This window comes from Puma concolor, chromosome D2, assembly GCF_028749965.1.
Source record: "Puma concolor isolate L17-30 chromosome D2, mPumCon1.1.hap2, whole genome shotgun sequence".
In the NCBI taxonomy this organism is placed as follows: Eukaryota; Metazoa; Chordata; class Mammalia; order Carnivora; family Felidae; genus Puma; species Puma concolor.
Genome location: NC_141677.1, coordinates 28,144,917 through 28,170,217, shown reverse-complemented (window position 1 = coordinate 28,170,217; position 25,301 = coordinate 28,144,917). Strand labels below are relative to the sequence as shown.

At 37.3% G+C, this 25,301-nt stretch overlaps 1 protein-coding gene across 5 annotated transcripts in view; it reads left to right on the top strand.

Moving 5' to 3' along the window:
* Window positions 1-25,301, top strand: part of CTNNA3 (catenin alpha 3) — a 1,810,934-nt gene that overhangs the window by 1,718,733 nt on the left and 66,900 nt on the right. For all 5 annotated transcript variants that reach the window (XM_025917933.2, XM_086679821.1, XM_086679822.1 and 2 more), the window contains one exon: window positions 13,500-13,634. In XM_025917933.2, coding sequence (XP_025773718.1) covers window positions 13,500-13,634 — 135 coding nt within the window. The remainder of the gene's footprint in view (window positions 1-13,499; window positions 13,635-25,301) is intronic.

The window sequence follows — 25,301 nt, the reverse complement described above, 5'->3', positions numbered from 1 at the left end:
ACAATTAGCTTTAAACTATATTGTTAGATATTTCTGGATATAAGGGAAGGGAAACAAATAAAGAATACTGAGGCAAATATTTTTAAATATTTATTGAATATACATATGTTTTAAATATCTTGCTACTTTAAGCTTTCTAAACATCTTATGAATCTTGTTAGTATTTAGTATTTAGTATTTACAGTTAAAAACAAACTTTTCCTAATATAATTCAAAATACAGTATGAATAAATTATTGAAGCCCAAACCCACCCATGGTTTTCTGTATTTTAGAATTTTATTGCATTCATTTTATGAGAGAGACCAAATAGTAGTAGAACAGGTGAAACATAATGCATTAGAGAGATTTGTGTGTACTGATAACTTTTTAAATATTTAGTGCTTCCTGCCAGTGTGCCTCTGTTTTTTTTTTTTTTTTTGGAATGCAGTTTTCAAAGTTCAAATAATTGTGTCACTAGGAAGTTTCGTTTTCTTATATTGATCTTCTTCTTTATTGCATCAGAATCACCTAGCTGTAGGTACTTTTATAATGTAGCTTTATTACATTATACCATTGTTTTTAGCTTTATTCAAATTAAATGGAAGAAAGTAAAAGTATTGTCTCACTTCCCACAGCTCTTACATTTTAAAAGAAGATTAAAGAAATAGTCATTGAGGGGCGCCTGGGTGGCGCAGTCGGTTAAGCGTCCGACTTCAGCCAGGTCACGATCTCGCGGTCCGTGAGTTCGAGCCCCGCGTCGGGCTCTGGGTTGATGGCTCGGAGCCTGGAGCCTGTTTCCGATTCTGTGTCTCCCTCTCTCTCTGCCCCTCCCCCGTTCATGCTCTGTCTCTCTCTGTCCCAAAAATAAATAAAACGTTGAAAAAAAAAGAAATAGTCATTGAATAATGAAGAATTACAGATGACCCTCTTTGGCTTTTTCCACTTCATATAGGAGAGTAGTTTCAAATTAATTACTTTTGTTCTGAACAAATAGGATTCTGAAGAATCAAAATTGAGAATTATGAGCCTGATTCTTATTATCGAGATCTTCTGGGGAGATTGTCTATGACTGTGCTTCTGACGTTGTTTGATAGATTAACAAAAAAAATTTAGACAGAAAATAATATCTGAAATTTATTGTGGAATGCATATGAATAATATAAGCAAAGCAATTTGCAGTGTCTGTGTATTATGAAAAATATCTGCTGGGACATTGGTTGTTTTCTTTTTTGAACAACCTAATTAGTTCCAATTTTTTTTAACATTTTTTATGATTCTTTCCAGTCTATTTACTCTACTAGAGTGTCATAAGATCAAACATCAATCAATTTTCAATTCCACCCAATATGGACATATATCATAAGTCTATATATATATAGTGTTAAACCAATTTAGTTTCATTCTCTAAGGTTTCAGAGTCAAAGTTCATGTGCAGAGAGAAAGAAATGAAATCACATTAATTAGGGTTTCTAATTCTATCTACTTGGACTGTCTTTTTCCTTTTTTTTCCCCCGCCTTTCTTCTTTGTCTTGCTTCCTTGAACGTATTTGTTGTGTGTAGCCAAATACAATTTATTACTCTAGCTGTACCCTAATTTGCTGTTTTAACATCCAAAATTCCGACATAGGCTCACTTGTCCCAATCAGCCAACATCTCTTGGGCTTCAGAAGTATCTACCTGGTGTGGTAGGTTATATAAGCCATTCAAGACTGTGTTGCTGAACTTCTGTAAAACTTTGGTACAAATTCTATCTCCATTAGGCAATATATTCCTAAAGGATGGGATGTTGTTAGCTATCACAATTCTTTTTTTTTTTTTAATGTTTATTTTGAGAGAGAGCGAGAGAGAAAGAGAGAGAGAAAGAGAATGAATGGGGGAGGGACAGGGAGAGAGGCAGCCACAGGATCTGAAGCAGGCTCCAGGCTCCGAGCTGTCAGCACAGACCCCGACATGGGGCTCGAACGCACAAACCAAGAGATCATGACCTGAGCCGAAGTCGGATGCTCAACTGACTGAGCCACCCAGGCACCACTCCCCCTACAATTCTTAAACATGTTCCTCCTGAATAAAGAGAATAACAAATGAGAGAGAAGAACCCTTCTTACAAATTGAAAATTCCAGACTCTTAGTACACATCTCTTTAGATTCCTCAACTCTACACTGTAATTTATCATGTTAAACAGATATTCTAAATTAGATGGATTGGGTAACATCTCACAAGGTAGGAAAAATGCACAGATCTCAATTAGTTACAGAAAATGTATATTCCAAATAAAAAGAGAGGAACAGGAATCAAAATAAAATAAATATCTACTAAAGTGTTTTGCATAAGAAGAGGAAAAATTAGATTTTCTTACCACCGAGTGCTGTGTCTGAAGCCTAATCCTCCTTCACTGTAGTTTTGCCAAAGTGAAGATATCCATAGTATCTGATGGGTACTCCCACCTAAATATAACTGAACACAGTTAATATGAAATTTTAGAGTTAAGTATAATGAAAGCCAATGCTAATTCAAGACAAGATGACATTTAAAAAACAAGGTAAAGAATTACAGCCAAATCATACCCAATGCGTTTAACTATGAGCAAACAATTGACAAGTGTAATTTATTGATATTTTGACAAAATATTGTTGGTGGCTAGACTCATTGGAATTATTTCTCTGCTGATGTTATGAGAGTCAAAAATGTATTCTAATAAAAGTATACTAAAAAGAAACTTCTGAAGCATTCACCATAACATTCTAACATGTTGCTTAAGAATATAATTTCTATGCAAATCAAAACCACACTCAGATATCACCTCACACCAGTCAGAGGGGCCAAAATGAACAAATCAAGAGACTACAGATGCTGGCGAGGATGTGGAGAAACGGGAACCCTCTTGCACTGTTGGTGGGAATGCAACTGGTGCAGCCACTCTGGAAAACTTGTGGAGTTTCCTCAAGAAATTAAAAATAGACCTACCCTATGACCCAGCAGCAGCACTGCTAGGAATTTACCCAAGGGATACAGGAGTACTGATGCATAGGGGCAATTGTACCCCAATGTTTATAGCAGCACTCTCAACAATAGCCAAATGATGGAAAGAGCCTGAATGTCCATCAACTGAAGAATGGATAAAGGAATTGTGGTTTATATACACAATGGAGTACTACGTGGCAATGAGAAAGAATGAAATATGGCCCTTTGTAGCAACATGGATGGAACTGGAGAGTGTGATGCTAAGTGAAATAAGCCATACAGAGAAAGACAGATACCATATGTTTTCACTCTTATGTGGATCCTGAGAAACTTAACAGAAACCCATGGGGGAGGATAGGAAAAAAAAAAGAAGTTAGAGTGGGAGAGAGCCAAAGCATAAGAGACTCTTAAAAACTGAGAACAAACTGAGGGTTGATGGGGGGTGGGAGGGAGGGGAGGGTAGGTGATGGGCATTGAAGAGGGCATCTTTTGGGATGAGCACTGGGTGTTGTATGGAAACCAATTTGACAAGAAATTTCATATATTAAAAAAATTAAAAAAATAAAGTAAAAAAATAAAAATAAATAAAGTTTAAAAAAATTTTAAAAATTGACATACAAAAAAAGAATATAATTTCTAGATGCATTTGTGATAATATTTGTATTTTGATGCTATTATCTACCTGAAATTCATTTTGAGCAGAGATGTTGATACTAGATTTGTTTTCCGGATTAATGAACTTTATAAAAATAAATGCATAACAGTTTCTCAGGAATTTAATAGGGATAGATACTCAAGTATATTATGTTTGCATCTTTTTTATTGAAGTATAGTTGACACACCAGGTTACATTAATTTCAGATGTACAACATAGTGATTTGACAACACTATACGTTACACTGTGCTCACTACAAGTGTAGCTACCATCTGTCGCCATACCATGCTATTATAATACCATTCACTATATATTATACTTGTAACTCTGTTTCCCTTCTATTTCATAACTGGAAGCTGGTATCTCCCACTCCCCTTCACCCCTTTTGTTCATCCCTCGACCCCCGTTCCGCTGGCAATTATCAGCTTGTTCTCTATATTTATGGTACTGCTTTTGCTTTTTTTTGTTTGATTGTTGGCTGTTCTTTTTAGATTTCACACATAAGTGAAATCATATGATATTTGTCTTTCTTTGTCTGACTTATTCCACTTAGCATACTACCCTTTAGGTCTATCCGTGTTGTTGCAAATGGCAAGATCTCATTCTTTTCTATGGCTGAGTAATAGAAACCTCAGTTTGCTAAAAAGAAGTGGTGATAGGCATAGTAAAGAAGAAAGATGTTCAACGTGTGCTGAGATTCAAGGGGTAGAATCATCCCAACCAAATCAGTGACTGACCAAATTTAACTGATGAGAGAGAGAGAGAAAGCACTCTTCATTGAGATGGTTAATAGAGGGGAAAAATAGTAGGCAAGATGGATATGAGATAGGTGAGGATTTTACATGTTGAGTATGAAATTATGAGACAATGAGATGGACTGGCCAAATCCAAATGTATCTTCTGAAGACAGGGCTGGATGATAAGGATGTAGTAACTTGTGATTTTGTGATAGTTGAAGCTGGAACAGCGTGTACTATTGTCCAAGAAGAAGGTGAGACTCAAAAGATGCCCAAGAAGAAAAGCTGAGAATGTCAATGAGGCAGCACTGAAAAAGTTTTAGAAGTCATGGTCACAAACAAGAAGAGACAGATGGGATTAGTGGGTTGAGGGAGGGTTTCTGTTTTGAGGGACATTATGTTGATAGATTAAAGGATAGAAAAATGAGACATTAAGAGTGCAGAAAAATATGGGATCACTGGTGATCTGTGACACTAAGGAAGGTGAAATGAGACAGCCTGTGGGCTAGAGTAGAGGTGGAGAAATGAACCCCAAGGGATGGCAAAGGTCCTAGGCTCAGAGCCCTTTGCTATCACTGACTGCTTGAAATTTCTGTTCTAGAACTTCCCAATGACACCTAATACTTTTTATTAACAAGCTTTGCCAGCCTAGCAGAATTTAAACTGCTGTCTGTAATTGCAAAAGTCATTTTAAATGTGTCTTAAATAAAGTTTATACTCGAGTATGGGCAAAAAATTGCTAAGCTTATGGCATAAAGATCTTTAAAAGTATTCACTTTGCTAATTCACTCTTAAACTCCAAACCAAAAGGTAATAAATGTTTTTTTTTTTTACTTTTGCTCTCATCGCTAAATGTTGTATTCTGTACTGGTACTAAGCATCTTGCCAGAAGAGTGAAGGCTGGTTTAACGTAAGAAAACCACCGAGGCTGACATGCCACCTGCTTGCGTGTAGTAAGTGTCCCAGTGGTTAACAAACGAACAAACAGACAGACAAAACAAACAAAAAAACGTTTAAAAAAATCTATGCATTAAAATGCTCACCAGATGCCCTGGTAAACATATCCTGTCATAATAAACTAGGAAATAATAATGAATGCAAGTTATGATATGCTACCGCTTGATTTGCCTAAGAGTCCCTAGCGATGTTCTTTTAAGAATTATTTTTATGCAAATTTTATTTGAAAAAAAAAAAAAGCAAGGTCATGAATGTCCTATAAATTTAGGACCCAAATTTTTCTATCACCCTCATGTAAAAAACTAAAAGGTAGGGAAAATATTAGTTGATTTGGTAAAGGAGATTTGGCCAAAAATAGAAATGCATTCTTAAAGTGGGAATGATTCATTTTCCTGATTCTGCTTCTAGGCAGCCAAAATCGACTCAGAAAGGCTTTCCAAATGTCAATAGGAAAGAAGGCTTTAATAAATTATATAACATTGAATTTACCAATTAGTATGTTTTTTTACTTCACCCTGTAAGACTATGGTCTTTAGGTGTAACCAAAAACTCTCATCAATTCTGGAAATAAAAGGTGAATCTGGGTCAAACAACTTTTAACTTCAAAAGTTGAATTTCGTATTTTGTACTCATTGACTCATTCCTTCCTTGACGGAATTACACAATTGTAGTATAGTCTTGAAAGAGTCTCTTGAGAGAAACTACATGTTTTGCTTAAACTTGGGTAATTGCAACATTGGTTATTGGCCAAGAATCTAATTATTAGTTTGCAAGTTCAATTTTATCATAAAAATGTAGAGGTGCTAGTCTTTAAGGAACAAATCCACACTAATCCTAGTTACCATTTACAAAAAAAGAAAAAAAAGAAAGGAAGAAAGAAAGAAAGAAAGAGTCAATTTAAGAAACCAATTCACAAATCAAAGTGGCAGTTTATTGTTTATTACATAAAATGGCAGGAAGACTGATATTGTCCCTAGACTGTGAAGGTAGGGAAGTGTAGCCAGATCATGTAAGTTCGAATATCAGCTCTACCATTTATTAATTGGACAAGTCAGTTAATTTCTCTGTATTTGAGTTTCCTCTTTTGTTAAATAATGTTAGGACCTACCTCCTGGAGTTGATGATTAGTAAAAGAGTTAATATAGGTAAAGTACCTAGAATTGTATATGACAGATAAAATACACTAAGTACCAGGGATTATTGCTGATTCCATAAATAGGAACAAAGAATAGATAGGACCATTACTCAGTGAAGACAAAGAAAATGGCATTTTGAATAAATGTCATATAAAAGACATCATTGTACAGTGAATGAAATAAAGGTGAATTCAAATCTTTGGACAAATCATATATTCTATCAAAAACTCAGTGTGAAAATGGGCAAAATAACAATATAGCCCCAAATAAAATGGTAAAGTGAAATACTAATGTAGAATTATTCACACAAAGGACATGGCACAGTGTCCCACACATAGAAAGTACGACCAACTTCCTGTCATGGTAAAACAAGATGCCTTGCCTTTCATCATTATAGGTAATTCTAAATAACTAATTTTGGTCTTTGAAAAAAATCAAAGTACTTGTTACTTCAGAACAGTGCTGGAGACATAGGTTTCACATGAATTCTCTATTTCCTTGAAACTGGGATACTCACAGTATTCTGTGCTTTTAAAAAAATGTACATCAGGGGCACCTGGGTGGCTCAGGCAGTTAAGGATCAGACTCTTGATTTCTGCTTAGGTCATGATTGCACAGTTTGTGGGATGGGGTCCTGTGTCAGGCTCTATGCTGACAGTTTGGAGCCTGCTTGGAATTCTCTCTCTCCCCCTTTCTCTGTGCCCCCCTCAAAGTAAATAAATAAATAAACAAACCAACATTAAAAATGCACGTCAAATTCTCTTGTTAGTGATTTAAAATAAAATGGATTTGAAAGCATGTAGATATGGTTCAAATTCTGCTATTACATAAACTTTTCAATCCTGGGAAAATTATTATCCTTTCTAAACTTCTGATTTCTTATCCACAAATTGGGAGAAATCCCTTCCTTTTTTTTCCTCTTCCTCCTACTTCTTTTCTTCCCCTGTTTCTTTCTCTTTCTCTGTGTCCTTCTTTTCTTCCTTTCTCCTTCTCCTTCTTTTTCTCCTTCTCCCTCTTTTTAATTAGTCACAGTTTTAATCCTTTTGAGATTTGGGGGATTACCCTTATTTTCTTGTTCAAAATTTGAGAAACACCTTGAATGTCAAGGTCTTACTATTGCCTATAATTATGGATATTATATATATACATATATATATATGCCTATATATGTGTGTATATATATATATATATATATATATATATATATATACACACACACATATTTAAGAATTGTAAAATATGTGGGGGCACCTGGGTGGCTCAGTTGGTTGAGTGTCTGACTTCAGCTCAGGTCATGACCTCCCAGCTCGTGAGTTCGAGCCCCACGTCAGGCTCCGTACTGATAGCTTGGAGCCTGGAGCCTGCTTTGGATTCTGTGTCTCCCTCTCTCTCTGCCCCTAACCAACTTGCATTCTGTCTTCATCTCTCTCAAAAATAAATAAACATTAAAAAAATTAAAGAAAAATAAATGTAAAATATTATTATCTCATATTATAAATAATGCTGCAATTAATATCTTTGCATATAAATTTTTGTCCACATTTCCACATACCTTTTTTTTATTATTAATGTAATGTACCACACTGATTGATTTGCAAATATTTTTTTTTTCAACGTTTATTTATTTTTGGGACAGAGAGAGACAGAGCATGAACAGGGGAGGGGCAGAGAGAGGGAGACATAGAATCGGAAACAGGCTCCAGGCTCTGAGCCATCAGCCCAGAGCCTGACGCGGGGCTCGAACTCACCGACCGCGAGATGGTGACCTGGCTGAAGCCGGACGCTTAACCGACTGCGCCACCCAGGGACCCCGATGATTTGCAAATATTGAACCAGCCCTGCAGCCCAGGAATGAATCCCACTTGATCATGCTGAATAATACTTTTATATGCTGTTGAATTATATTTGATAGTATCTTGTTGAAAAGTTGTGCATCCATATTCATCAGTGATATTGGCCTGTAGTTCTCTTTTTTTGCTGGGTCTGTTTCTGGTTTGGGAATCAAAGTAATGCTGGCTTCTTAGAATGAGTCCAGAAGTTTTCCTTCCATTTCTATTTTTTGGAACAGCTTGAGAAGGGTAGGTATTAAGTCTGCTTTAAATGTCTGGTAGAATTCCCCAGGGAAGCCGTCTGGTCTAGGACTCTTATTTGTTGGGAGATTTTTGACGACTGATTCAATTTCTTCACTAGTTATGAGTCTGTTCAAATTTTCTATTTCGTCATGTTTGAGTTTTGGAAGCATGTGGGTGTTTAGGAATTTGTCCATTTCTTCCAGGTTGTCCAGTTTGTTGGCATATAATTTTTCATAGTATTCCCTGATAATTGCTTGTATTTCTGAGGGATTGGTTGTAATAAATCCATTTTCATTTGTGATTTTATCTATTTGGGTCCTCTCTCTTTTCTTTTTGAGAAGCCTGGCTAGAGGTTTATCAATTTGGTTTATTTTTTAAAAAAAACCCAACTCTTGGTTTCATTGATCTTTCCTACTGGGTTTTTGTTTTGTTTTGTTTTGTTTTGTTTTTGTATTCTATATTGTTTATTTCTGCTCTGATCTTTATTATTTCTCTTCTTCTGCTGGGTTTGGGGTGTCTTTGCTGTTCTGCTTCTAGTTCCTTTAGGTGTGCTGTTAGATTTTGTATTTGGGATTTTTCTTGTTTCTTGAGATAGGCCTGGATTGCAATGTACTTTCCTCTTAGGACTACCTTTGCTGCATCCCAAAGTGTTTGGATTGTTGTAGTTTCATTTTCATTTGTTTCCATACATCTTTTAATTTCTTCTCTAATTAACTGGTTGACCCATTTGTTCTTTAGTATGATGTTCCTTAACCTCCATGCTTTTGGAGGTTTTCCAGACTTTTTCCTGTGGTTGATTTCAAGTTTCATAGCATTGTGGTCTGAAAGTGGGCATGGTGTGATCTCAATTCTTTTATATTTATTGAGGGCTGTTTTGTGACCCAGTATGTGATCTTGGAGAATGTTCCATGTGCACTCAAGAATCAAGTATATTCTACTGTTTTGGGATGTAGAGTTCTAAATATATCTGTCAAGTCCATCTGGTCCAATGTATCATTCAGGGCCATTGTTTCTTTACTGATTCTGTGTCTAGATGATCTGTCCATTGTTGTAAGTGGAGTATTAAAGTCCCCTGCAATTACCACATTCTTATCAATAAGGTAGCTTATGGTTGTGATTGTTTTATATATTTGGGGGCTTCCATATTCAGCACATAGACATTTATACTTGTTAGCTCTTCCTGATGGCTAGACCCTGTAATTATTATATATGCCCTTCTCCATCTCTTGTTACAGCCTTTAGTTTAAAGTCCAGTTTGTCTGATATAAGTATGGCTACTCCAGCTTTCTTTTGACTTCCAGTAGCATGATAGTTCTCCATCCCCTCACCTTCAATCTGAAAGTGTCCTCAGGTCTGAAATGAGTCTCTTGTAGATAGCAAATAGATGGGTCTTGTTTTTTTTTTTTTTTTTTAATCCATTCTTATACCCTATGTCTTTTGATTGGAGCATTTAGTCCATTTACATTCAGTGTTATTATTGAAAGGTATGGGTTTAGAGTCATTGTGGTGTCTGTAGGTTTCATGCTTGTAGTGATGACTCTGGTATTTTGTGGTCCTTGCAACATTTTACTCACAGAGTCCCCCTTAGGATCTCTTATAGGGCTGGTTTAGTGGTGATGAATTCCTTCAGTTTCTGTTTGTTTGGGAAAACCTTTATCTCTACTTCTATTCTGAATGACAAGCTTGCTAGATAATGGATTCTTGGCTGCATATTTTTCCTATTCATCATATTGAAGATTTCCTGCCATTCCTTTCTGGCCTGCCAAGTTTCAGTAGATAGGTCTGCTACTACTCTTGTGCTTCCACCTTTGTATGTTAAAGACCATTTATCTCTAGCTGCTTTCAGAATTCTCTCTTTACCCTTGTATTTTGTCAGTTTCATTATGATAGGTCATGCAGAAGATCGATTCAAGTTACATCTGAAAGGAGTGCTCTGTGCCTCTTGGATTTCAATGTCTGTTTCCTTCCCCAGATTGGAGAAGTTCCCAGCTATGATTTGTTCAAGTACACCTTCAGCCCCCTTCTCTTTCTCTTCTTCTTCTGGGATTCCTATGATACGGATATTGTTCCGTTTGATTGCATCCCTTAGTTCTCTAATTCTCCACTCTTGATCCTGGATTTTTTTATCTTTCTTTTTCTCAGCTTCCTCTTTTTCCATAATTTTATCTTCTAATTCACCTATTCTCCCCCCCCGCCTCTTCAGTCATACTGTGGCCACCTCCATTTTATTTTGCACCTCATTTATAGCATTGTTTAATTCATCATGACTATTTTTTAGTTCCTTGTTTTCTGCATTAATAGCTTCTCTGCTGTCTTCTATGCCTTTTCAAGCCCAATGATAAATCTCATGACTATTATTCTAAATTCTTGCTCAGTTATATTGCTTATATCTGTTTTGATCAATTCTTTAGCTGTCACTTCTTCCTAGAATTTCTTTGGGGAGGAATTCTCCCATTTCATCATTTTTTCTAGTTTTCTGTCCCTTATAAGTTTTGAAATCTTGTTATGTGCTCTGCACCTGTGAGCACTGCTATATTAAAGGTGGGGGGGATCATACACACTCCAGGGCCTGGCCCTTCAGGAGGTGTTTTTTGGAGAGTGTTACTTGCTCTCTGTTGTTGTGACTTTTGTTATTTTATTTCTTTACTCATAGTGATGTTTTGGACCCTCCACCAGGTGTACTTTGATTTGTTCCTTGAAGTAGCCCTGGAAAGGAAAACAAACAGACAAACAAACAAGAAACAAAGACACGCAAACACACATACAAATAAAACAAACGGACAAAACACACACACACAAACACACACACACACACACACACACACACACACACACACAAACAAAAACAGTACAAAAGCAAAGAAACAGAAACACCAGATTCAAGTAAAGAACAGGGTGGAGGCATTGCTGGGGGAAGAGCATATACAAAGAGAGAAATGACGGGCAGGGACAAAGAGAAAGTAAACATGGCCAGGGCAGAGAGACTAAATGGCTTAATCCAGAGAGAGAGAGAAAGGAAAATAAAGGAGGCAGGGGCAAAAAATGAAGATAATGTTACCTAGACAGAGAAACTATTTGGCTTGATTATTCCAGAGAGAGAGAAAGGAAAGTACAGAAGGAGATGTAGAACCTGTATCAAGGGAATAGATTAAATATGTCTGCTTAAACAAACAAACAACCAGAGTAACCAGACTAGAGGAGGGAAGAGATAGGAAGGGAGAATATATCTAAATAACAAGAATTGTCCTGGAATTAATTCAGGCTATGCAGCATCACTGGTCTGTATGACACAGCCGTCTGGTTGCACAGCATCTATCGGGCTCCCACAGAAACGCAGTTACCCTGCACGGAGGGGCGTGGTTTGGTGTAGGCTGGTCCCATCTCCACAATGGGCCCTGGGACTGATCCCTGAGGCCCCGCCTTGGTGTTGGTTGGGTGTGGGGGCGGGGGGTTGGCGATCCCCAAGTCTCTTCTCCACGACCTGCTGGACTCCTTTCCAGTCGTCCTCACTGTGCTGCGGGTGCAGACAGGGCAGTCCTTCTCGCTCCACCGACTCTCTTGGCCTGGCGCTTGGCCAGGATTCAAAGTCCCACTCTGTGTGCTCTAGCACTGGGGAAGCACCTCTCTGTGGCTCGATTTGTGGTCCTTGCTGGCTTTCTCAGTGCTGCCGCATTTCAGGGAGGACCGCCTTTTCCTGATGCGGACTGCGCCACTGACCTCGCTGCTGAGCCCCGGGGGTGGCGGAGTGGTGGACTCAGGCAGGCTTTGTCTTTTTCCACAGCACTCCAGGGGGCAGGCCGCATTCTCCTGTGGACTGCGCCCCTGATCTGCCACCGAACCCAGGGCTGGCTCCTGTCCTCCCCAGGTGCATGAACAGGGAACCGGCCCCTCCATAGTTAGAGATGGGATCCTTCTCAGTCCCAGACTTAGGTTTTCCTCTTTTCCAGATACAGTCCTACACTTCCCCAGCCACTCTTTCTCTTCCCTTTGTCTCTCCGCAGAAGGGGATCCCTCCCCTCTATGTCTACGTGGCCACTTTTATCTCTCCCAGTTTGCTATCACCCACCTACCTATGACTTCTCAAGTTGTTTCGTTTCTTCCTGGTAGATCAGTCTCTTTTCCTCCCAGACTTTTGGGGTTCAAAGTCCTTTGGCTTCAGCACTTCTTTGTTTGAGAGACGCGGGAAGTACCCGTCTGCCATGTTGGCCCCTATCCACATTTCCACATACTAATGAAGATGTATTTAAAGTGCAAGTATAGTAAATTATCAGGGATTTAAAAAATTCTATTATAATTGCATGGAAGAAAGACCCCAAAGATTTAACCCTGACCATACTGTGTTATGTTGGAAGCGGTCTTCCAAGAAGTTCCTTATGGATGATGTTATAGTACAGGAGGCTGCGTTTGGTAAACAGGCTTAACGTATCTCTAAAACATGTATGCTGTTTATTTCTTGGCTCCAGGTAGATATGCTCCTTTTACCTATGGTGCAAATGATTTCTTTTGTCTGTGTAATGTGTAACGATGAAAGTAACAGAAGATAATGCATTGTTTGTTGCAGCTGTTTTCATGCCCATACAAATAAGAAAGGACACACAATGCAGAGCAACGGGTCCTGAGAAATATTCTAGTAATAGTGACTCTAAGTGAAAGAAATAATTGCATTTAAAATATTTCTTTAGATTTACCTAAAATGCAATCTGAAGACTTCTAATCTTATCATAAACTGAAGGCAATTATTTTATGTACCTTTCCACATTTGAAAATTCCTTTACCATTATTTCCATCATCTATGCTGAAGTAATTAAGGTTGAAACATGAATAAAAATCCTCTCATGGTGGAAGCATATCAGAACCTACATGGGCTGGGGCTGAGAAATGAGGTTCAATGACAATAATGTTGCTGCCTTATAAGGTACCTCCAATGTCAGTGTTTATTCACTCTGATCTACTTATTATTTATTTTGCTATTTTCCTTTTTATCTTTTATGCATATTTAGTGTCCAGATCCATCATGCAAACAAGATTTGTTGGCCTACTTGGAACAGATTAAGTTTTACTCTCACCAACTGAAAATCTGCAGTCAAGTTAAAGCTGAGATCCAGAACTTAGGAGGAGAGCTCATCATGTCAGCTGTGAGTATTGCCTGGCATTTTAACCATCACATATAGAAGATGCTTGAAACAAAGCAGCTACACCCCTCCTCACTTCACCAAATCTTTTAGGTCCATGTAAATGAGAATAAACTCAGTTGGAGTGTATTAAATTGCATGAAATTAAATTAGCAAGGAATTGAACTACAGAAATGCTATGTCAGCACAACTTGTCTTTATTTACAGATTTTTAGAATGAATCAGGATTTGTAAGCCACTTGGAAAAGAAATAGATATTAATTTAGAGAGAGGTTTTCTGACTTCAGAAAGTGTGCAGGTGAAACTCTGAATTGAATCTTATAATTTTTATAAGATAAATGCCTATGGATTTGCAAATCAATGAAAAAATGGCTTTATTACTATTAATTGGTATTCATTTCCCGATTAATCATTTCCATAGCATAGAAATTCAGGCCTTGAAAACTGTTATTTCTATATCTAATTGTAGGAGTGGGGCATGATAGAATATATATAGATTTGGAAAAACTTTCATAAATTCTTTGGTGACCCTGAGTTTCAAACCACTATAAAATGACCATGTTAGAAATAATGTCTAACTTTTCTACTCATCTTTTAATAACAGTAGATCATTTCTCTAGAGTGGGTATGGTAATAAAATAATATTTGATATCTATAATAGTTTCAGTTATCAGTGACTTTGAGAAGGACATGGACCAAGATTGTAAATTTAAGTTAAAGTGAAGCATCATGAATGTTCTAGGAACTTATATTCATGAGGACAAATGATAACAGCATACTTATAAATTTGTAATTTTAGGACTTCTAAGTTCTGACATTGGACTTTCCCTCAGTGAACCAACATGCTTTAAAAGAACATTACTGCAAAAACAAAAGCAAAAGGTTACCATCAAGAGTAGAAGGCAGGGAACTAATTTTTATTGACTATCTAGCTCTTGCCTATATTTCATTCCATTTGACCCTCACGATTGCATGCCGGAGAGATTATTTATTTGCTTGTTTTATTCTCACTAACACTGGAAAAAAATGACATTCAGAAAAGTCGAAAACTTCCCCGAGGTCATACTGGTAAATGTCAGAACTGGAGTTTACCTTCAAAGGCTTGTGTCTTTTCTATTCAGGTGGACAGACTGGAATCTACGATGACACTGATTAAAAGCACTGATTAAAAGTGGATAATTTGGAAATTGTGTCTAGTAATTATTAGAGACAAAAAGTATTTCATTGCATTGCAATTTTGTAAAGACACAAACCATCACAACCTGTGTAACACTGGTGCCCTGACACTTTTCAACAAAATGTATTTTAAGTAGTCACAGTCTGTATACACAGAGACCTATGTGGGTGTATGAATACACACATGCATATAAATGCACATATACACGTATATTCATGCATATACATATATACAAATTTTAATATATTGTATCTTTACTTTGGAATATTAGACATTGTCTTCATTTTCTCATTTAACATTAAACTACTTTAATGTGTAAAATATTATTTATTTGTAGACCTAAGTCTGTCTTCTATTTACTTTGTCTATTTTACACAGCCACACATTCACCATCATTTGCAAATCCTGAATCCATATGAATGTTATTTTCCCATTATTTACTACTTCTGCAGGCTGTTGAAACTAACCTTTCACCCCCAAAAATGCTGTTAAAATATGTTACTCTTAATTGTTCTTTCAAAATATAATTTCCTCCATATGTACAAATGGGTTTGTATTTCCTGTTTGGTACCATGATTCAAATTCATGAATTTACCCGTATTTTCAGATAGATTAGGCACAAGTTTACAATTCATGATTTACAATTTAAAAGCTGAGTCATTACATAAAATAAGGAATAGCATTGCAAATCCAAAAGCATTTTGTCATCATTTTGCCTACAATTTCCATTTAGAAAAGATAAATCTGGATAAAAGAAACATTACGTGCCCCCTTTTATATACCTTACAGCCATCTGCTTGCAGGTAGATCCTGGAAAGCATTTTAAATACATTTCATTTACATGTTCCTGGGAACACTTGCTTTAATCTCTTAGTGACCCTGAGTTCTTGTCATCTTTCCTTTTTAAATTGAGAGGAGGCTCTAATCTATGTCATCCTTTTTCTCTGAAATCTTTTGGAAAGTAACAAGCATGATTGCAAAGCAGACAAACTCATTAAACATTACAGGAATTTGTTATTCAAAACTAGATTATCCAAAGTTCACTAAATAAAGTTTGCATTTCAAAATCAGGTTCATGAAACATTAATGTAGAAAATATAATTGATTAAAAGCAAGTAGGTAGAGTGCTTTCTGGGTCTGGGGTGTTAGGGGTTAGGATAAAGAAGATGAATCCATAGCATAAAGGAATGTGAAGCTCATTCTCATAATAGACCATTTAGTTAAAATGATTTTCTGGCTAATCTTACATCTGTCTGCAAGCAGTTATTCTGAAGTTACATGTTTTATTTAGAAGGAAGCCAAAGTGTAGCTAGTCCAAAACCCCAACTATATTTGAGCATCTCTGTGTTCCGTGTTATAGAATATCTGGAGGAAAGATAGATGAATACAGGATGCCTCCTTTAAGATTAAATACATGCAAAATGAGAATACACAAATCATACCTATATATACAAAAATGACTCTAAAACAATATAATAACCTACATAATAGCAGTATGCACAAAAGCAGATAGTAAGAGGTGAGGGAATAATGAACTGCACTGAGGTGGCAGATGGGCAAGAGAAAGACTCATACCTGGCTTGACTCTAATTTAGGCCTCAACGAATAAGTAGAAAACAAATGTATACTCACGGGAGGGAGAGGAAGAGCATTCAAGGTAGATGGCATAAATGAAATAAAAAGATACGAACTGGGAAAGAGAAGGAGTCTATGGAAATAGCCGACCGTCTGATTCGACTGGAAATATTTGTTTTTGGCACTGTTGGTGGGGAATAGAAGAGATGCTGCAAACAGAATAGGGACTATTTAAAAAGGGTCATTTATAACATTTTAATTTTACCCTGCAGGAAATTGAGAATAATTGAAAATTTTTAAGTTTGAGATGCACATAAGCAGATCTACATATTTGGAAATTAACTATTTTTGAAAAGGTGGTAATAGATGGAGAGACAAAGAGCTGGGACAGAGAGGAGTAGTTAGGAATGATTTTTAATTTTTTAATTTTTTAAGTTTATTTATTTATCTTGAGAATAGAGCGAGTGAGCACATGCACATGCATGCTGGGGATGGGCCAAGAGACAGGGAGAGAGAGAGAATCCCAAGCAGGCTCTACACTGTCAGCACAAAAGCCCAAAGTGAGGCTTGAATTCACAAACCCTGAGATCAAGATCTGAACAGTAGTCAAGAGTCACACACTTAACTGACTGAGCCACCCAGGTGCCCCACAGAATGGTTTTTTAAAGTAGTCCAAGAGAATAAAAGCGATGCAGCCTCAAAGAAGCAAAAGAAGAAAACCTGGATTGGGGCCTCTGTGGAGAACGGAGGTGGGAGGGCCTCAGGAAAGCCTGGGGCAGAGGAAACACCCCTAAGCACAGAGGCTCAGGTGGAAACCCCTTCCCCACCACCAACAACCCCCAATAACCCCCCCTCCAGGAACTAGTGTGGTATGTGGAGCAGCTGGAGCTGGGCCTCAAGATGCAGAACCCCAGTCCAGAACAGACAGGAGGGGCAGGCTACTGAGGCAATGAGAAACCTACACAGTGAAAGAACCCCAGTGCCTGCTGATGTGTTCCTTGTCTATGGACAACAGGCTCAGATAGAAGCTCAGGTGCACAAAAACTGCAGGTTCTCAGGACTGCAGTCTATATAGTTCAGGTGCAGCCTATAGGTAAGGCCACCAGAAAGAATAGCCCAAGGGTCTGCATGCCTACCCAAGGTCACCCTGGACACTTGATGAAGACTTTAGCTTCAATTTATTTTATTTTATTTTATTTTATTTTATTTTATTTTATTTATTTATTTTTTTAATTTTACACACACACAGAGAAAGAGTGAGTAAGCTGAGGAGGGGCAGAGAGAGAAGGAGAGAGAGAATCTTAAGTAGGCTGTGCACTTAGCCAGACAGGGGGGGACTGATCTCCTGACTCTGAGATCATTACCTGGGATGAAGTCAAGAGTCGGTCACTTAATCCACTGAGCCACCCAGGTGCCCCAGGTTCAACTTCTTTATCCTCTCCTCCAACCTGGAACAGTTACCCTCTATGGGGAGTGTGGGGGTTTGTTCTGAGTGTGGAACTTTTCCAGGAATGCTCTGACAGATGTGGGGTTAGTCTATGTATGGCTGCTCAGTAAATTTGGTGCCATGGCTGTTGGGTAGATGTGAGTCCAGGATTTTGGTTACTATCAGACAAGCACAGACCCATTTGTAGGTTCAGGTGAAATACCTTCTTGCCAGAAGGAGGTCCATTTAGAAAAGCTCTGCAATAAACTAAAGTGAGTGTTCAGTATCTTGTAGAAAGAATGTTTTATTCAATCTTTAGGATGAGATTAAGCAGCTGTTTGTAATAAGGATTATTGGGGAAGCTATATAACTGCATATGGGTGCTCCCCTATAAATGGATGTCCCATCAAATGGTATAGTGCTTTATGCCATGATGTCACATTGCAGTAATAAAAGTATTTTTTGACAAAAAAAAAAAAAAAAAAAAGGTGAACTCCTGGATTAAGGCGATAGTGGATAAGAATGGAGAGGGGTGGGGGCGCCTGGGTGGCGCAGTTGGTTAAGCGTCCGACTTCAGCCAGGTCACGATCTCGCGGTCCGTGAGTTCGAGCCCCGCGTCAGGCTCTGGGCTGATGGCTCAGAGCCTGGAGCCTGTTTCCGATTCTGTGTCTCCCTCTCTCTCTGCCCCTGCCCCGTTCATGCTCTGTCTCTCTCTGTCCCAAAAATAAATAAACGTTAAAAAAAAAAAAATTAAAAAAAAAAAAAAATGGAGAGGGGTGGATCCATGCAAGAAAACACTCTGAAATTGGGTTGATTAGAGTCCATCTATTGAGTGATAAAAGTGAAGAAGAAGGAAGAATTGAGACTTACATCCAACGTTCTGAGATTTGGTAGCTTACTTAGTTAAAACTGGAATCATGAACCAAAAGCTATATATAGAAGGAAGAGCTGATTAGGAAGGGTAACATAACTCACTTGGGTTTTACTTGTTGAATTTAAGTGACTAAGTGGCATTCAAGAAAAAGGTCTAGAAGTTGCTGAGTATATGATTCTGGAACTCAGAAGAGAAGCATGAAAGAGACATAGATGAAACCACTCCAGTGAAAGTATGTTAAATAAGAAAAAAAATAGCTGAGACAGAGATCCAGATTGTTTTTTGCTGTTGTTGTTGCTGTTGTTGTTGTTTTTACATCCAGTGATTCTAATGTGCCTCTGTCAAATATGGAGACTTGGCTGTGGCAGTTTAATAAAACTGAGAGTTTACTATCTCCATAAAAACAGTCTGAGAATGGGCAATCCAAGACTGTTACAGAAGCTTTGCAAAATTTTCAAGGAATCAGACACTTTAGTCTTCCTACTTTATTACTCTTGGCTTCTGGCTTTCATTTTTTATCAAGGTCAAAATATAGCTTCTCTGGCTCTAGCTATGGCTTTTATATTCTGGACAGGAAGAATGAAGAGGAACAGAGGCAAACATTCCTGACATTTTTTTTAAGTTTATTTAGAGAGACAGAGGGAGAAAGACAGCATGAGCCGAGGAGGGGCAGAGAGAAAGTGAGAGAGAGAATCCCAAGCAGGTTCTGCATTGACAGTGAAGAGCTCAACATGGGGCTCAAACCCATGAGCCATGAGATCATGACTTGAGCAGAAACCAAGAGTCGTACACAATCGACTGAGCCACGCAGGTGCCTCCATTCCTTACATTTTTTTAAATCCCCTTCAAAAGCTTTCACTTACTTATTATTGGCCAGTATTTACTCATTTGGCTATAATACAATTGCAAGAGATGCTGAAAATATAAAATGTGTCTATTTCTTTGTGTATGTTTTCATGTACTCACATGGATTCCCCCAGTTAAATCTGAGTTTTGTTTCTTTGTTAAGAAAGAATGGATATAGGGTGGCAACTATCAATTTCTTTGATATCCTTCTACAATGATAAAAATCATATCAGTACTCACATTTATTATAATTATCTACTTTTTAAATATATATTCTCCTCTAGACTATAAGATCCTTGAATATTGTTGAATGATTGAAGGGATAGTAACCAAAGATTATAAATAATACAGAAAATTCAGGTTGACTGAGTCTTAATATGCATATCAGGTTGTACACTGAAAAGGTATCTTTATATCTTTTCCAAAGCAGTAGGAAGGCAAAAATTAGGTCATAGTGGGCTAAATACTGAGTATGCGGTGACAGAAAAAAAAGTGGTAGCGAAACCTAAATTTTCCAGCAGTTTGTAGTTGAAAGGAAGGAGAGAGAGAGAGAGAGAGAGAGAGAGAGAGAGAGAGACAGACTTAGGGGGAGGAAGGGAGGGAGGGAGAGAGGGAGAGACTTAAGGGGCAGATATAATTGCTAAAACTCCTGTCTCTCCTCCCCCACCCTTCCTCCTCCTCCCCACCCTCCATCCTCCTCCCCCACCTCATCCTCCTCCACCTCCTCCTCCTTTCGGTTTACATTTTTACTTATGTACTTTTTAAAATGGAAGTAATTGAGTAAATGTTTAGGTAAAGAGTAAGAAGAAGCTGTAAAGAACAGATCTATGAAAAATTAAGACCACAAAGGATAGAATAAAATTTTAAGTAAGGGAGAGGGAATGGAATTAGGAAAACAAGTAGATGTATTAGGTTTGGAGAGAAAGAACTCTTCTCCTGAGGGATAAAGATTAATGCAGATATAAACATAAACACATTCAGATTCAGATGAATGGATATTCTTGCTGATGGATCCCTATTTTGATAAAATGGGAGGCGTAGCTTACTGTTAAGATTGATTTGAATGTTCTATCCCCAGTTTTACTTTAGCAAAAGAAGTAAGTAAATATGTCCATGTCTTTAGACACTTTTCAATATTTCTTGGACAAGAAAATAATTGAAGTTAACAGCAGCGATTTGAGGTAGTCATCAGAGATATTGTATGCTAGACATCATTCTGGGTGGATTATGGAACCTGACTCAGCTTCAGTTTATCCTTCAATCACGTGAAAATGAAACCAACATGGCCTTCAGTGGCTATCCTCTCTCAATGAAAGCAGGAGTATATACAAATTTAATTTAAAAAATGATAGCAGAACATGACAAAACTGTATAATCAAATATTCTATTGCAGGTTAGTTTCCATAGCCACCCTGACTTATTAATGTACCAATTTAGTAATACAGTAAAAATAGAATTCTAAGAAGATTAAAATGTACCTGGGTTACCTAAGGGCATTCCCATAAATTTTTCATCAATTGTTCTTCTAGTGTCCTTATGCATGGTGCCGAGTGGGGAAAACAATTGTGCTTTATGAAAGGAGTCTCATAATAAAGAAATAAATATTTTTATAATCTAGATTGTATGTACAGAAAACAAAATTCAGGAGAAAAAACTTAAAATGGTTTTAAACCGTTAAAACTACCCTTTCCCCAAATGTTATGCTTTAGGCCAACAATTCTTTTATACTGCTTAAAACTGATTAATTATGTAATTGCCACATTTTGTTGTATTTCCTTTAATGTGTTTAATTGCACTCCCTTACCCTGAGGCAGGTGTGCCAAAGCCACAATTTTAAAAATTGGATAAATAAATAAAACTAATCAGTCAGGGGGGAAAGATCAGCAAGATTGAAAATTTGCCAAGCAACTGCAATTCAGCTGTAGCAGAAATCAAGGGGCAGTGTGCATTCAATTAGGAACGATAGAGAAAAGCAACAATACAGCTATTGACCAAAAGAGCCACTAGGGCCTACAGAACTCAGGCAATCGAGTACAGAATGACTTAGTAGGTTAATGTGCTTGCCACGTTAAGACATTAAGGGAATTAGTTAATGAGCTTTCTCAACCTCCTGCAATCATTGGTAGTCATCAGGAAAATTGGGAAAAGTAAAAGATTTGGAAAATTAACTGAAGTATTCAGACATTTTAAAAACAGCTGGGAGGTATATGAAATGGAATGAGGAAGATATAGGAAATGAAGAAGGGGGGGAGGAATGGGGTGAAGGGCAAGGAGCAAAAGTAAAAAGAGGAAAGAAGACACTTTGCCAATAAATTTAACTCTCTACAGTGTTTTTTGTCTGTTTGTTTTTAATGCTAGGTAGGAGGCAAATGGAATAATAGATCTTAGTAGTTCAAAGAATATATTTAAAAACAAGCAAAAGTATGGGACTGTTATGTTCTCTTATATTACATTGTAGTGAAGTAGACCCGGAAATTCTCTTGGTTTCTAGGTAATCTAATGTCACAATGGATTAGATTTTCCTGAGGCCTCTGATTGTGCTATGCATCCAGGTGTAATAGCACTTGAAGGAACATTGGAAATAATCTATTCATGTTATATCTAACTCAGAGTAACTCTGTAAACAAATAGGTCAAGGATTTTCAAAGACTTGCCCTGATCGTGAAGATACCTAATGGTAGAGCCAGGACCAGAATCTAGATCTTGTGTTCTTCACTTTATTGCTACTGAAAGTAAGCCCAATGGCCTTCTAGTAGGTTTAGTGCCAAAGGGAAGGAGGTGGTATTGGTACACTCAGCTGGGGTGGTGCTACAGGTCACAAGAGATAGGGAAGGGTTTTAATTGAGAGATATGGGAAAACACTGACTGGAAGCACTCTTCAGCTTCAACACGAGAAGCCAATGTGTGGTAATAGGGAAATTGGTGGACGCCAAATTAGAAGACCCACGTTGTGATCTAGACATCAATCTCTTTGAGTCTGTACCTTCATCTATCAATAAAACTAAAGTTTAGGATTAATTGAGCTCTATGGTCTCTTTTAACTAAAAATTTATGATTGTCTTCTTCTTTATAGTGAATGTGTACATTTCTTTCTCATTTCCTCTCATGTATATTCTTTAGTTGTTTTGTTTGTGATTGCCATGAGGAGTATATTTAATATCCTAAAGTTACAACATTCTAACTTAAAAATATGCTAGCCAAACTTCAACAACACACACAAATTCTATTCCTCTAACAACTCTATCCTCCACGCCTTTCAGTTGTCAGTGTCACAAAATTACATCTTCATATATTGTGCGTCCAAAAAACATAAACCAATAAAATTTTTAATGTATTAGCATCTAAAATTATGTAGAATACAAAATGTGTAGTTACAAAAGCAAATTGTATTAATATTAATTTTTAGATTAATAATTTTTTTTAAAAATGTATTAGCTTCTTAAATCATGTAGAAACAAAATGTGGAGTTACACAGCAATGTTATGATTATACTAGCTTTTATAATGACCCATGTATTCACCTTTACTGAGCTCTTTATTTCTTTATACAACTTTGAGTTACTATCTAATGTCTTTTCATATCAACCTACAGGACTCCCTTTAACGTTTCTTTTAGGGCAGGTCGAGGGGCAATGGACTCTCTTAGCTTTGGTTTATCTGGAAATCTTAATTTCTCCTTCACTTTGAAGGACAGTTTTGCTGGGTATAGTGTTCTTGATGGACAGTTTTCCTTCTACCACCTTGAATATATTATCTCACTACCCTCTGGCCTTCAAAATTTCTTATGAGAAAGCTGCTGATTACTTATTGAGGTTTGCCTGTAAGTGACAAGTTTCTTCCCTTTGGTTGACTTCAAAATTCTTTTGTCTTTGGCTTTCCACAGTTTGATTTAATGTGTCTTGGTTGGCTTGAGTCTTTTTGAGTTCATCCTACTTGAGAGTTCATTAAGTTTTTTGGATGTTTATATACATGGCTTTCATCAAATTTAGGAAGTTTTCATCTATTATTTAATCAAATATTCTTTCTACCCATTTCTCTCTTTCTTTGGGACTCTCACAACAAATGTGTTGGTTGGCTCAATGGTATACCACAAGTCCCTCAGGCTCTGGTCATTTTTCTTCATCCATTTTTCTGCTTGTTCCTCGGACTTGTTCCTTTTTTTGTCTTATCTTCAAGTTCACAGATTCTTTTGCCTGCTCAAACGGGCCTTTAAACTCTCTAGTGAATTATTCATTTTAGTTATTTCAATTCCAGGATTTCTTTTTGGTTTCTTTTTAGGTCTCTTCTCTTTTTATCAATATTTCCAATTTGTTCATACCTCATTTACTTGACTTTCTTCACATCTTCCTTTAGTTCTTTCAGCAAGTTTAAGACTTGTTGTTTCAAAATCTTTGTCTAGTGATCTGCCATTATGCCTTTGCCAGGGATAATTTCTATTGGTATATACATATTTTTTCCTTTGATGGAACATACATATTAGCTTCTTTGTATGGTATATACTTTTTTGTTGAAAACTGGTCATTTGAATCTAATAATCTGGTAACTCTGGAAATCAGATTTTCATCCTTCTCCAAAGTTTGTTGGTTTATTTATTTGCTTGCTTTTTGTTTTGATTTGTGTGTGTGTGTGTGTGTGTGTGTGTGTGTGTGTGTATGCATGTGTGTGTGTGAAGGGGGTAGTTTTGCTTTTTAATTACTCTGTGCCAAGGATCAGCCTAAAGAGAAAACTGGAAGTCTACTCAAGTCTTTTTTTGAGCCTGTGTCTTCTACTGGGCATATGCAGTGACTTTCTAGTTTTTTCTGTAGATGTGGTTGCTTTCAAATGTCCTAATTGTTCATGTATGTCTTCTAAAAGGGAAAAGAAAGAGAGAAAAATGAAGGGGGTAAATAAATGTGCCAGACTTTTAAATCCCTGGAAGTCACTTCAGCCAGAATAGGAAGTGCTTGCAACAATGAGGGGAGGTGCAATAACAGTGGCCACTATTTGTCAGCACTTCTGTGATAAGAAGCAGCAATCATTGGGGTGCCTGGGTGGCTCAATCAGTTGAGTGGTCAACTTCGGCTCAGGTCATGATCTCACAGCTCGAAGGCTCCTGAGTTAGAGCCCCGCGTCAGGCTCTGTGCTGACAGCTCAGGGCCTGGAGCCTGCTTTGGATTCTGTGTCTCCCTCTCTCTCTGCCCCTCCCCTGCTCATGCTCTGTCTCTCCGTCTCAAAAATAAATAAAAATTATTTTTTTTTAAATAAAAAGAAGCAGCAGCCATCAGTGATCAGAGCAGTGATGTTTAGAGGACAGGGTTCTTTTCCCCATCCTGACTTTTACAACTTGAATGCAAGCGCTCCAGGAACACATGAACAATGCCTGCCAAGTGGCTAAGGGGTGGGTGATAGTTGTTATTGTGCTAAGAGCTGAAATTGACAGATATTAATCATAATATCTTATAATGCCTTTTTCTGGAAGTTTCAAACCTTCAGCTGACTCCAGAGTTTCTAAATGATGTATCATAATATCAGATGTCAGTTTCCTATTCCGCCATTTTTTTCTGGAATCTTTGATCTTATTCATATCCCTTACTGTCCCTTTTCCTTCCCAGTTTTTATCCAAAATTTTTAAGCACCAATTGGCAAATTATAACATGACATACCAAGTTGTGTTTTGATTTCTTTTAAAAGAATGCTTCTAGAATTTTGCTTAAACAATATGCATTAGTGAGAATGAGATCAAATGCTTTAGGAGTTTCCTATTAATTTTAGGTCCAGAGGAAAGTGAGATGTG